This window comes from Glandiceps talaboti, chromosome 19, assembly GCF_964340395.1.
Source record: "Glandiceps talaboti chromosome 19, keGlaTala1.1, whole genome shotgun sequence".
NCBI classification, from domain to species: Eukaryota; Metazoa; Hemichordata; class Enteropneusta; family Spengelidae; genus Glandiceps; species Glandiceps talaboti.
Genome location: NC_135567.1, coordinates 9,731,807 through 9,745,507, shown reverse-complemented (window position 1 = coordinate 9,745,507; position 13,701 = coordinate 9,731,807). Strand labels below are relative to the sequence as shown.

At 36.5% G+C, this 13,701-nt stretch overlaps 1 protein-coding gene across 1 annotated transcript in view; it reads left to right on the top strand.

Annotated features, from left to right (window-relative positions):
• Nucleotides 1–13,701, top strand: part of LOC144449931 (tetratricopeptide repeat protein 21B-like) — a 44,775-nt gene that overhangs the window by 6,230 nt on the left and 24,844 nt on the right. Inside the window, exons 7-15 of the mRNA XM_078140482.1 lie at nucleotides 83–277; nucleotides 819–903; nucleotides 1,456–1,554; nucleotides 2,040–2,232; nucleotides 3,153–3,250; nucleotides 3,817–4,017; nucleotides 11,688–11,903; nucleotides 13,156–13,227; nucleotides 13,517–13,637. Of these exons, the coding sequence (XP_077996608.1) occupies nucleotides 83–277; nucleotides 819–903; nucleotides 1,456–1,554; nucleotides 2,040–2,232; nucleotides 3,153–3,250; nucleotides 3,817–4,017; nucleotides 11,688–11,903; nucleotides 13,156–13,227; nucleotides 13,517–13,637 (1,280 nt within the window). The remainder of the gene's footprint in view (nucleotides 1–82; nucleotides 278–818; nucleotides 904–1,455; nucleotides 1,555–2,039; nucleotides 2,233–3,152; nucleotides 3,251–3,816; nucleotides 4,018–11,687; nucleotides 11,904–13,155; nucleotides 13,228–13,516; nucleotides 13,638–13,701) is intronic.

The window sequence follows — 13,701 nt, the reverse complement described above, 5'->3', positions numbered from 1 at the left end:
GAGTATATATTCCATACTTTTTGTTTGAACGTACCTGGCTTGTGCATGGTATAACATATGTTTGATATGATTTTGTTACCAGCCTGTCAGGAAAAGAAGTAGAAGCGTTATTTGGCAAGGCTAAGTTTTTTGAGTTCAGACACAACTATAGTGGATCTCTAGAATTAATCAACCAAGCTGTGGTAGCATACCCTGGATTTATGCCAGCACTCATCGAGAAAATGAGATTACAACTAGCACTGCAGGATTGGGAACAAACCATTGAAACTTCACAAAGGTAAGACATTGTGTAGCTCAAAGACTTCTGTTTTTTATCCTGCTGTGATCAAAACCTAGGCGCCAGACCAATACAATACTGCAATACTATACAATACAGTACAATATATTACGATACAATACCGTTGGATTATCGGTGGCCGAGTGGTTAGACCACTTGCCTCTTACCACTGCGGTCGGGGTTCGAACCCCATTCAGGGTTGTCAGTGGCCGAGTTATTAAACCACTTGCCTCTTACCACTGCGGCCAGTCAGGGTTTGAACCCCATTCAGGGTTCAATTAAATTTACCACACTGTAAGTAAGAAGAGTGTCGTTCAGTTTGACTCTATCGAACAACACAAGTTTTCCTCGGGTACTTTGGTTTCCTCCTGCATTAACACTGAACCCATGAGGGACGGCCCAGGGAGACAAGTGTTTATATACTTAAAGAACTATCCAGTATAAATAAATTTTATTATTATTATTATTATACAACATAATACAGTTCAAACTTTACTTTCTAGCACATTGATAAGTGTAATTTGATTTTGTACTATTTCAGAGCGTTAGCTCAAGACCAGCATGTCATTGAAGCTGTACGTATACATATCCTGCATATGTTATGTAGGGAAGGTAGCTATGATGAGGTAAGTTTGCCACTTTACAGTAGATTTGAATCTAATTAGATGTTATACCCCAATATTTTTCTTAGTTCAGGTAAGGAAAATATGATGACCTAAGGGGTCTTTATCACTACGAGTCACTACATGACCTAAGGGGTCCTTGTCACTACGAGTCACGACATGAGTAGTGACAAGGCCCCTTAGGTCACGAGTATTTCAACAACACGTCAATATTTTTAAATGGTCATATTAATGAGGATTGGGTATTTATTTTGAATTACACTGCAAATTTATCATGGCTTCATACTCGCAAAATCAATGTAAAACAACATATACCAAGACTGTGTTTGTAACTGATTACAATGCGAAATGCACAAAAATGTGTAAAAAGTTTGATATTGTTATGTAAAATAACAAATATTTTACACGTTTATTGATTTTAATTTGTAATTTATTGAGTTTTGATCGATCTACTAATACTACAAATATTGATTATGCAATGATTTAATTTTTCAGCATTAATGTGTCACTCTGAAATTTAAAAAAAAAATGTTTGTTTTTTTATTTTAATTCTAGGCTGCCAATAAACTGGGTGAGGTGATCCAAATGTTGGATAGATTTGAACCAAAGAATCCCTGGTTGTATTATAACATGTCTCAGGCATTTTGTAGAGTGGTAAGTTATATCAAAGCTGATTGCAGGATGGAAGAAGTGGTCATGTAGTTCTCTTACTAGTTTTAGATTCATGAAATAAACTTGTTTTGTGTGACAGTGTGGATGAAGTGTGTAGTGACCAGTGTGACCTCTAAGCCAATTTGACGCACAATTTCTAGTGACACACCAATATTTGGTGTTCCCTTATCTCTTACTATGTATTGAGCATCACTGTGTGCCCTCTAAGCCACGTGCCACGGATGCACACAATTTCTACTGACACACCATAATTTGGTGTTCTCCTGTCTCTTATCATGTGGTGACTCACAAGAAATGCCAGTTTTTCTCATTTCGACTCACAAAATGTGGCTATCATTAGAGGGCACACTAGTTGGGAGAGTGTATACACTACTGTATCAATAGTGCCCTAGAGTCAATTTACATGAGATATGTTCATTGCACACATGTAGTACATTCAGTATTCTAATTTCTTGTTTGTATTACAGTGTGGGAGGAATACCCTAGTCTTACAGCAGACGTACACATTGATGGAGAGAGCTCTAGGCTTGGATAGTATGAATTCAGACTATGCTACAGAAGCTGGCTATGAATTACTTCTACAAGGCAAGGTTAGAGATGCCATGAAGTGTTATAGGAATGCCATGAAGCTGGATGAGACTAGTGTAGCAGCACTTACAGGTGAGAGGAAAGGGGGGAGAGAGAGAGAGAGAGAGAGAGAGAGAGAGAGAGAGAGAGAGAGAGAGAGAGAGAGAGAGAGAGAGAGAGAGAGAGAGAGAGAGACAGACAGACAGACAGACAGACAGACAGACAGACAGACAGACAGAGATAGAGAGAGACACAGACAGACACAGAGACAGACAGACAAGGTACAAGAATAAGAGATAATTGAGAGAAAAATAGACACGGACAAGTACAGACGAACACACACAGGGGCAGACTGACATGCAGAGAGAGGAGAGAGACTGCGACAAACAGGCAGGCAGACAAACAGACAGACAGACAGACAGACTGGTACAAGAATAAGAGATGAGAGAGAAACAGTCAGAGACAGAGGCAAAGATCTTGAGAGACACACAGACAAAGAAAGAGACACAGACAGAGCGCAAGGTTTCAGACAGAGAGGGATAATTACACATACAGACAGAGGGAGACAACTTTTAAGTTTTAAGAACATATCTTGAGGCCACCATACCATAGATCCAGGTTACATAATAATATAATTATCTTGAGACTTGTTTGACATCATCATGGCCTAAACTTACCATTCAGGACACCATACCGGTATGTTATTGTAAATGATAGGGGTTGTCGGTGGCCAAGTGGTTAAACCACTTGCCTCTTACCACTGTGGTCAGGGTTCGAACCCATTCAGGGTTCGATTAAATTTACCACACTGTAAGTAAGAAGAGTGTCGTTCAGTTTGACTCTACCAAACAACACAGGTTTTACCCTGGGTAGTCCGGTTTCCTCCTGCATTAACACTGAACCCATGACGGATAGCCCTCACTGGACTTCTTGAGAGACAAGTGTTTATATACTTTAAGAACTATCCAGTATAAATAAAGATTATTGTGATTGTTGTGTGTTTTCTACTCCAGGCATTATCAAGTGTCAGCTAATGGAAGGTCACTTAGATGATGCAGAACAACAGTTAGAGTTTCTCAATGAAATCCAGCAAAGTATCGGCAAGTCTTCAGTAAGTTCTAACAATTATTATCATAACTAGGCAAAGCCCATAAGCTCACACAGAGTAGATTCATTTGTGACTGGTGAGCCTCATGATGATGTCGTAGATAGCGCCCTCAACATGGAGAATGCACATAGTATATAGAACGCGCATGTGTAGTCATTGTACTGCAATGCATCCTTGGGTAAAAACACCAAAAAAACATTGCATAGTATACATAGTGCGTGCATGCGTACTAGTCATTGAGCCGCTATGCGACCTATTAAAATTTCTTGAATGAAATTCATATCTCACTTGTATCAAGAATACCCCAGTACGATATACTAGAATATTTTGATGTTATCCCCCAATATTTGCCTTCGTTCAGCCAAGGAAAATACAAGTGACGTAAGGGGTCATTGTCACTACGAGTTGAAAAACGAGCAGTGGCAACCCAGTGTTGTATCATTTGGAATTGTTATACCTCAGTGCAGTGTTGTATCATAAACATTTTGTACTCTCTCTTTGACAGGATCAAGTTGTTATATCTCAGTGCAGTGTTGTATTATAAACATTTTGTACTCTCTCTTTGACAGGAATTGTTATATCTCAGTGCAGTGTTGGCAAGAAAGAGAGGTAAAGGAGGTGAAGAAGTGACACAGATATTGAATGATGCTACAGAAACACACTTTGGATCTCTGAAAGGTCTGCCACTAGGTGTCCAATACTATCAACAATTAAACCCAGATTTTCTTATCGAGATTGTTAATGAATATCTACTCTTTGCTCCATCCACGGTAAGTCTCAAGTTTATGTCAGTATTTCTGTTTTATTTAACACAACAAGTCAAGACAAGACACAAATTTATGGAAGGCAGTCTTGTGTTGGTAAGACTAGCGTTATTTAAAATGATAACTCATACACAGACACAAATTTATGGAAGGCAGTCTTGTGTTGGTAAGGCTAGCGTTATTTAAAATGATAACTCATACACAGACACAAATTTATGGAAGGGCATGCCTGTTTGGGTAAGGCTAGCGCAGAAACAAAATTATGGAAGGCAGTCTTGTGTGGGTAAGGCTAGCGTCAGTGATGTCTGTTTTATTTAAAATGATAACTCATACAGAGACACAAATTTATGGAAGGGTATGCCTGTGTGGGTATGGCTAGCATTATTGAAGTCTGTTTTATTTAAAACGATAACTCATACACAGACACAAAATTATGGAAGGGCATGCCTGTGTGGGTAAGGCTAGCGTCAGTGAAGTCTGTTTTATTTAACACGATAACTCATACAGACCCAAAATTACAGAAGGGCATGCCTGTGTGGGTATAAAGGCTAGCGTCAGTCTAGATGTGTTTAACCTCTTAGTTTTCTGAATACATTAATAAATATAGCACCAAGAATGTTATATATCCGTTGAATTACAAACAACATTTTAAAAAAAATAATCAGAGTATAATCATATTAAAGTGACACAATTTGAGTTTATAATTTTTTTACTCACAAGTGAAAATACTTAAATAAAACCACATTCCAGTATAATGTTAATGTTGATAAATGTCATCTATAACATTACAACTGTCTTTTGACATTTGTTAGAAAAGTTGATTGCATAGTAGGGATTTCCTGAACATTTGTTTATATTCTGTATAATAAAATTATATCACCGGATCGTTTATATGTTATATCTTAATACCAGGTTTGAGTTCAGACAATTGTAAATGATGATTAAGCTTGCTGTAGCAAGTACAATAATGCGAGTACCTTTTAGATATGCAGCACAAACTACACCCGAATACGTATAAACTCAGCCTGTGGCCCTTAAATATAAATGATAAAAATAATCTTTCAATTTGTATATTATGACACAGTGATTGCAAATGTTTAGCTCATTAGTTTTATTGATTCATGTTGATTTGTAAACTAGCAACAAAGTAGCAAACTTCATAGATTATTTTAATTTAATTTATATTAAAATTTATATCTATCGATTCTCACAATAATATAAATTGTCTTTTTCAAAGGGTTTGTTGGTAAGTTTATCATCCATTTAATATGCATTGTTGTATCTTTCTCTGTAATCTTTGTGATCTTTGCAAGGCAATTCTCTAGTATTTACAGTATGATTTAAAAGGAGAATGTAAATCCTTGATAACATGCCATCTGTAAATTATAAAACTTCTCTCAATAATTGACATGTCAATGGCACAATGCCAACTTGATTGTTTACACTACAATTGGCAACATGCCAACTTGATTGTTTACACTACAATTGGCAACATGCCAACTTGATTGTTTAGAATAATTGGCTTCATGCCAACTTGTTTGTTTGCAATGACTGGCAAAATGCCAACTTGATTGTTCATGCTTCAATTGGCAATATGCCAATTTGGTTGTTTACAGTAATTGCCGCCATCCCAACTTTATTGCATACCATATATGGCACTGTACCAGCTTGCTGGTTTACAATACTTGGCACCTTTCCATCTTAATGGTTTATAGTAGTTGGCACCATGCCAATTTATTTATGGTGATACACTAGAATGTTTTTTTTTCAAGTAGACAGCATGTGTAGACTGTAATTTCAAACTCTGTGTCAAATGATAGATAATCTATCTAAATTCTTAAAGTCTATATAAGTCATGTTTTTAGTATGTATACATGTTCTGCAATAGATTTAAAAAATCTAGCTATGATTTCAGGATGAGTATATAGCAAATTTTGCACCAATTCATTGCAGAGTATGTTTACATACATGTATGCATTGTTACATTGTATCTATCATACTTCTCTATTTTCATAACTTATTGTGACTTAGTGAAAATGTAAATCTTATGCTACTAGGATAGAAGTATACATTGTATAAATTTACTGTTTGATGTTTGTGCTTTAGTACATGTTATATGATGGTTAGACTGTCGACAGTCGCTCGTGCCTCGATATCAGTATGCAATTATAGTAGTATTGCACCGGATCGGAGTGCCGCAACGACTTAAGTTTAGATAAAACGTAGGGGAAAAAAGGCGCGAGCGACTGTCGACAGTCTATATGATGGTGTGTTATCACCAGTACTTCACATATTACCAAAGGTTTGCTAATTTATCTGTTTATGCCATTCTCAACCCGTAAGTTCAAAGTACTTAAAAAGTCGCTTTCATGTGTGACAGTCACACCGCCCTCATCCCAGTAAACATAACCTGGTGATGGTAATTCACCAAATACAAGCAAGATCATGGTTGAATGGAAAGTACAATGTATGCAATAATTGAACCCATTGTTGGCATTTGTCCCCTTTCACTCTGCCGCTTCTTCATGGAAGAGTTATAATTGAAAATGTAACATGTATCATTGATAGTTGTAATTGGTGGCGACAGAATGTTACAATGTAACACTGACAGACATGGTTTATTTGGTGGAGATTGTTTTGACTAATGTCTCAGACATTGTGTTCACAGTCTGGGATAGCACTAACTATTTCTGGTAATGTTGTGTCTGGTAAACCTTGATTGATTATCATGTTTTTGAAACAATGTTGCAGTTACACATGCAATTACTACAGACTCATAAATAGTCACACAGACTCTCACTGAGTGGTGTTTTCAAACAGAAAGAAATAGAGTGTTGGTTCAATTAAAATCATGTTGCATAGACAGTACTTTTAACACAGCAGTGATCTTGGTTGTATTGCTACAGTAGGGATTTATATACGATCATGGGTTTCTATACTACATACAATCACAGACTCTACCTACAGGGTCTATAATACAATCATGTACATGGGTTTCTATACTACGTACAATCATAGACTCTACGTACAGGGTCTATAATACAATGTAATTCTACATATTAACCATCCCTTGTTTGCTTTCAAAGGTTTAGAATGGAAATAAACAGAGAAGCATGACCTTTGACATCAATTGTGTGTTTAACCTCTGAACTCTGACCTTACCTTTTATCTCTCCTATTTATGTGTTTATGTATTATTGTCCACAGAATTTAAAACCACACTATATGTTATCTTTCTATCCTCTCACTTTAAGGTAGTGTGTGCCTTTGTGACCTAAAAATCAAAGTTCTTCAATTCTCTCCCAATCTGATTAAAATCTGATGTAGATGTCAGCTAGTCATTCATTGTTGCTTGAATCGACCTTCGCAAGACGTGTTTACGTTTTCGTCTCGATGGCCGCCTCTACCATCTAGATGAAAACGTAAACATGTATCACAAGGGTCAATTGAAGCAAAAAATACTGGTAAAATATAACAATGAACGATTAGCCGACATCTATATCGGATTTTAATCAGATTGATTCGCTCCAAGCTTTGCCATACACGGAAAGCTTGTTTTGGGTTCTTTTGAAATAATCTAAGAAATTTAGCTTTCACCGTCTTGTTTTCAAGGAAATTAAAAATTTTGTATTTCCCATCACAAAGTTAACATTATAATATTCAGTGGCCATTTTAGGTCTATAGTCTAGTTTCAATACGACCATGTTACAATTTACACTACGTTACCTTCACTGTTCACACATAAGTGTAGTCAAAGTTGTTACTCTAGCACAAAAATTTGTGCTACCGCTTACCAGTACCCCCGACAGCGTTCATATAAATGCGATGATGTTATCGCGTCTCCACATGATTTTCGTTTAGTACAGCTGTACTAATTGAATATTAATGAGTAATTGTCTGGAGGAAGTAAACTAATTACAACTGCCTGTCAATTTGTGATGGATTGCTACTGACATACACCATTCACCCTTCACCCAGCATGGAGTTTTAGCCAGATTAACGGTAACGTGTTTAACTTTGACTAGACGTAATGTTTGAAGATCACGTAGTGTAAATCATAACACTGTCGTATTGGGACTAGATTATATAGATTCTTAAAATGGCTGAATTTTGGTATATTTCAATCTCTACTTCAAAAGTGCGCATGATGACTCTTGGTGGTTTTTTTTCACTTGATTTTAACTTAGAATGGGTTTGAGTTTTCTTGAACAGAGAAACAGTAAAAGTTTACTTTAAGATTTGTATTGTTAAGGCACATTCTACATCTACGTATTCTAAGCCAGGGTTCAATTTTGCCATGAATGTAGACACATTTTGAAAGAGATAGACTAAGAACTAGAAATTACCTGTGAATCTAAAACTAACAAACCTTTATATACATTAGTCAGGGCAGGAAAAAAGTATACACACTTAAGGTTCTGAATAATGTTTTATGTATATGTATTTAGGTCGAAAGGTTATGGTTAAACTGTTTATTTGCTGGGTTTACCACTAGGTGGCGTAGTAGTGATGATGTAATCATAGACAATGAGTAATGTTTTGTGATATTCCCCCTAAAACACAATTCTGTGTAGTCGCACCATTATAGAGAGATGTCCTGACCAGAAATATTTGGGGGGGGGGGGGGGGGGGGGGGTTTACTGTTCTACTCATAGATAAAATAGACCACTACTTGACATGAATAATGTCTAATTACAGTAGTTAATAACTGTATGTTAATAATTTTCAGTGAATGTGTTGTTGGTTGTCTGGTTCAAAAAATAAATAGTCCAGTTACAGCTAGTGTAGGTTAACTGTTTTGTTACATTGGGTTGTAAAAAACCTGTATCGCTTGTGTATTCATCAAATACTATATCTTTGCACAAGCTGGGGTAGATCCCCCTAGTTCATGTGTTTATAACCCTGGCTTAGAATAGGACCTCCTATCTTGTGTGTTTATTAACTGTCACTGTTTTGTTGCATTCACATTCCATGATCCGATGCACAACCTGACACCCTTCATGGTATTGTGTTGCTATGGTAACCCTTTCTGTTTTGCATGCTACCCAGTTGATACAGGTGAGAATCAGAGATTGTACAGTTCAATGACCTCAATTTGTCACTAAAAGGGTTTGTATCATCGGAGGCAAAAATCTAAAAGTTTTTGCAATTTTTAACAATATTTACACTTCATTGCTAGATATTTTTAGTATCTTACATTGCTTATAATTATAATAACATTGTAATGTTTACCCAGAAGAATTGCAATGCTTCATTTTAGGCAAGTTCAATTGCCTGACTTTAAAGTTTCATTTGGGGTGCAGCTAGTTCCATATAGTGCAAAATATGAGGCTATACTGACTATTGCAGATCATAACTGCAGTGTTTTTAACTTAGTAAGTGGTATCTAGTGCAAAATATGAGGCTATACTGACTATTGCAGATCATAACTGCAGTGTTTTTAACTTAGTAAGTGGTATCTAGTGCAAAATATGAGGCTATACTGACTATTGCAGATCATAGCTGTAGTGTTTTTAACTGAGTAAGTGGTATCTAGTGCAAAATATGAGGCTATACTGACTATTACAGATCATAACTGCAGTGTTTTTAACTGAGTAAGTGGTATCTAGTGCAAAATATAAGGCTATACTGACTATTGCAGATAATAGCTGTAGTGTTTTTAACTTAGTAAGTGGTATCTAGTGCCTAATATGAGGCTTTACTGACTATTGCAGATCATAACTGCAGTGTTTTTAACTTAGTAAGTGGTATCTAGTGCCTAATACAAGGCTATTGACTAATTGCAAACTCTACTTCAGCAGTGTGTTTAAAATAAGTAGGCTACTGATTCATTGCATATTATATACTACAGCAGTGTTGTTGATGTAGTGCTCGGTAAGAGTTAGCACATAATCAGGGGTGAACAAATCCACTGGTTCTGGGTCTGGGACTAGCGGTTTTTTGGGGGCGGACCACACAAATTTTACCTTGCCTGGTCTGTTGGACCAGTACCTTACTGTTAATAACTATGTAAAAAAGTCGTCCGAATATACAGATTCATAGGTAAGATTTAATGTTTCACATTAGCGGGATCTGGGACCACTAATTCTTTCAGAAGGGACACTGGATTTTTTAAGGCACTGGTCCGGGGACCACCAGTTCACGAAATGATTTGTTCACCCCTGATAATACAACGCCACTGGCTATTGCAGAAATATGTTTAACGATATAGTATAAATTATAATGCATAATCTTATGATAATGATACATGTATTCATACATGTATAGTGATAATCAAATGTATAAGAGCTGGCATGCCTGTTTCATTCATTCATACATTAACTTTCATTACTTATCAATATTGATAACAAATCTTAAATTCATCAATCAACAGTGCAATAAAAGATCAGAGTGTTCCAATATTTCAACGACTACTAATAGCCATCTTAATCTGGGAATGAGGTCATGACCTCAAAAAGGCCATGACCTCAAGCCTAAGGTGGTGTAAAAGTTCATTCCCAGATGAAGATGGCTGCCATTCGTCGAAATATTAAAAAACTTTGATATTTTGTTGCACTGTTGATTCATGAAATTAAGTTTTGTTGAGAATTCTACACAGTGAATGAAACTATTTCAACATTTCTCAATATTAAAATGTGTTGGTTGCAAATGTGAATAACAGGTGTACACTGGTGAGATTTGTTTTGGCAAAGTCTGCAATTTTTTGAGTGCTGGTTGGTGCTGACTAGCAAAAGAAATACCCTAATGTTTGTATCACTGACTTTGATTGGTCCATGATATGGGGAATTGTAGAACAGTGACCAATCATTGCATGTGATACAAATCAATTGTATGTAAGAGGGTCTAGTCTACCTGTAACCTAAATCTAACTCCCTAGCTTCAGAAAAAAATGTGTATCTTGGCCCAGTCAGTCCACTGTTGTACATTCTTGCACTACTATGCCAATTCTCTGTAATTTGGTTACCCATCTTGCGGTCACTTTTCAAAGAAGTGTCTCCAGAATGTATCCCATATGAGGAAAAAATGAAGGCTAAAATCATATGGTAGTAAGTACATGATGAAGCAGTCAACAAACTTGGCTAAAACAATGATTTATTGTAATTTGAAAATGAGATGATCAGACTCAAAGTTAGTAGAATATCTTGATGGTTGCCGCCAACTTTGTAATATAACACTTGAAATTGATCATGTTTTCAAGAGGACACTATACATGTAGTAATTAGTAATACCTGAATGTCATGGGCCTCACGCCTACATGTAGTTCAAAAGTTGTCTGTGAACAGCACTCCTAGTGGCCAAACTATGCAATCTTTTGTTTTTCTGATAATTTGAATATACATCCAGTATATTAGACTGAATTACAGTTGAGCCAACCACCCGGTCAGTCAGTCAGTCAGTCAGTCAGTCAGTCCACTATAATTCTTTTTTGCCCTCCCTCCCCCCCCCCCCCCCATATTGCCTGTACCCTGAATCATGCAAATTGCACTGAAGCACAACTGATCACATATTATATATATTATATAATTATATAGTTATTCTTCTGGCCATCCACCCGGTCAGTCAGTAAATCCACTACTTTACAGCCCCCCCTCCCCCCTACTGTTTTTGCCAGTACCCCAGATTATACCAATTACACTAAAGCACAGTTGATAACATTGTCAATGTCATTCTTTTCAGCCAAACACTCAAGGACAACCTGCAGGACCAGTGTTAAAGCGATGTGCTGCTGTACTAGATCCACTAACCAAAGCTGTACCAGGTTTACTGGATGGTTTGTTTTTACTTGGTAAAGTGAAATTCCTGTCTGGTGATGTAGACGCTGCACAAAGTACTCTACACCATTGTCTGGAAGTCAACCCTGCATTCTCTGACGCCCATTTACTTATGGCACAGGTAAATAATTGTTATAAATATCAGTAATATTCTCAGACTGATTTTCAGAAGACTCCCTAGCAACAGCTAAATGATCACATACACGTATATTGCAAAGATAACATCAGAGATCCATAGACAAGTGAACAAACATTCAAAAACTGTATGCACATATGTCTAGCAACATGACCACACCCATAGCAACAGCTAAATGATCACATTGCAAAGATAACATCAGAGATTCATAAACAAGTGAACAAACATTCAAAAACTGTATGCAAATACCGGTATGTCTAGCAACAAGACCATGCCCATAGCAACAGCTAAATGATCATATATATGTATATTGCAAAGATAACATCAGAGATTCATAGACAAGTGAACAAACATTCAAATACTATATGCAAATATGTCTAGCAACATGACCACACCCATAGCAACAGCTAAATGATCACATTGCAAAGATAACATCAAAGATTCTTAGACAAGTGAACAAACATTCAACAACTGTATGCAAATATGTCTAGCAACATGACCACACCCATAGCAACAGCTAAATGATCACATTGCAAAGATAACATCAAAGATTCATAGACAAGTGAACAAACATTCAAAAACTGTATGCAAATACCGGTATGTCTAGCAACAAGACCATGCCCATAGCAACAGCTAAATGATCACATACATGTATATTGCAAAGATAACATCAGAGATTCATAGACAAGTGAACAAACATTCAAAAACTGTATGCAAATATGTCTAGCAACATGACCACACCCATAGCAACAGCTAAATGATCACATATATTGCAAAGATAACTTCAAAGATTCATAAACAAGTGAACAAACATTCAAAAACTGTATGCAAATATGTCTAGCAACATGACCACACCCATAGCAACAGCTTAATGATCACATATATTGCAAAGATAACTTCAAAGATTCATAGACAAGTGACCAAACATTCAAAAACTGTATGCAAATATGTCTAGCAACATGACCACACCCATAGCAACAGCTAAATGATCGCCTTTATTGCAAAGATAACAACATGGTTGGATAGGCAACTGGATAGTCATTCACCAAATGAACACTTATTGTTAGCATGGACTAGCATATGGATAAACATTTTAAAAAACTGTACAGTTGTGCTACAATGCCATTGGCACTTTTTTTTTTTACAGGAAGTCACTTTTTGCTGTCTTCACAGCTAAGTGGTGTAGTGGTGATGATGTACGATTTTCATAATTTGTTTTTACATTTTTTTTTACTAGATCCATTCACACCTCGGTAATTTCAAGCAAGCCTCCCAGTCTTTGGAACAAGGTCTCAGCTACAACTTTGAGGTAAGACTCAACTTATGTCAACATATATTCTCAGTGTCTTTGCTCAAGTTGGAGAAACCCTGGTAACAGAAAGGGAGAATTGGGTAAAATTTGCATAGTTTCCCAAACACTCTATTATAATAGCAATTTTGAACATTTTGACTCATATTTCAAGCACAGCAGAACCAGTTACATAGGCACGCATTAACAAGACATCGACGTTGTCGTGACATAGAACAACCAGAGTATATATTCCATATTTATGGCTTATGCGTGGTATAATAATGAATAAACTGTATTAATTTGACAGGTACGTGAAGCACCGCTGTATCACTTAATAAAAGCCAGAATTCAGAAACGAAAAGGTGACATAGAAGACTCCGTAAAAACTCTACAGACGGCAATGACACTGCCTGGAATTAAAAAACCTTGTAAGTACATTTCTAACATTAAATTTTTTTAAATTTCAGGCGTGTTCTATTGGGTTCTATTTGG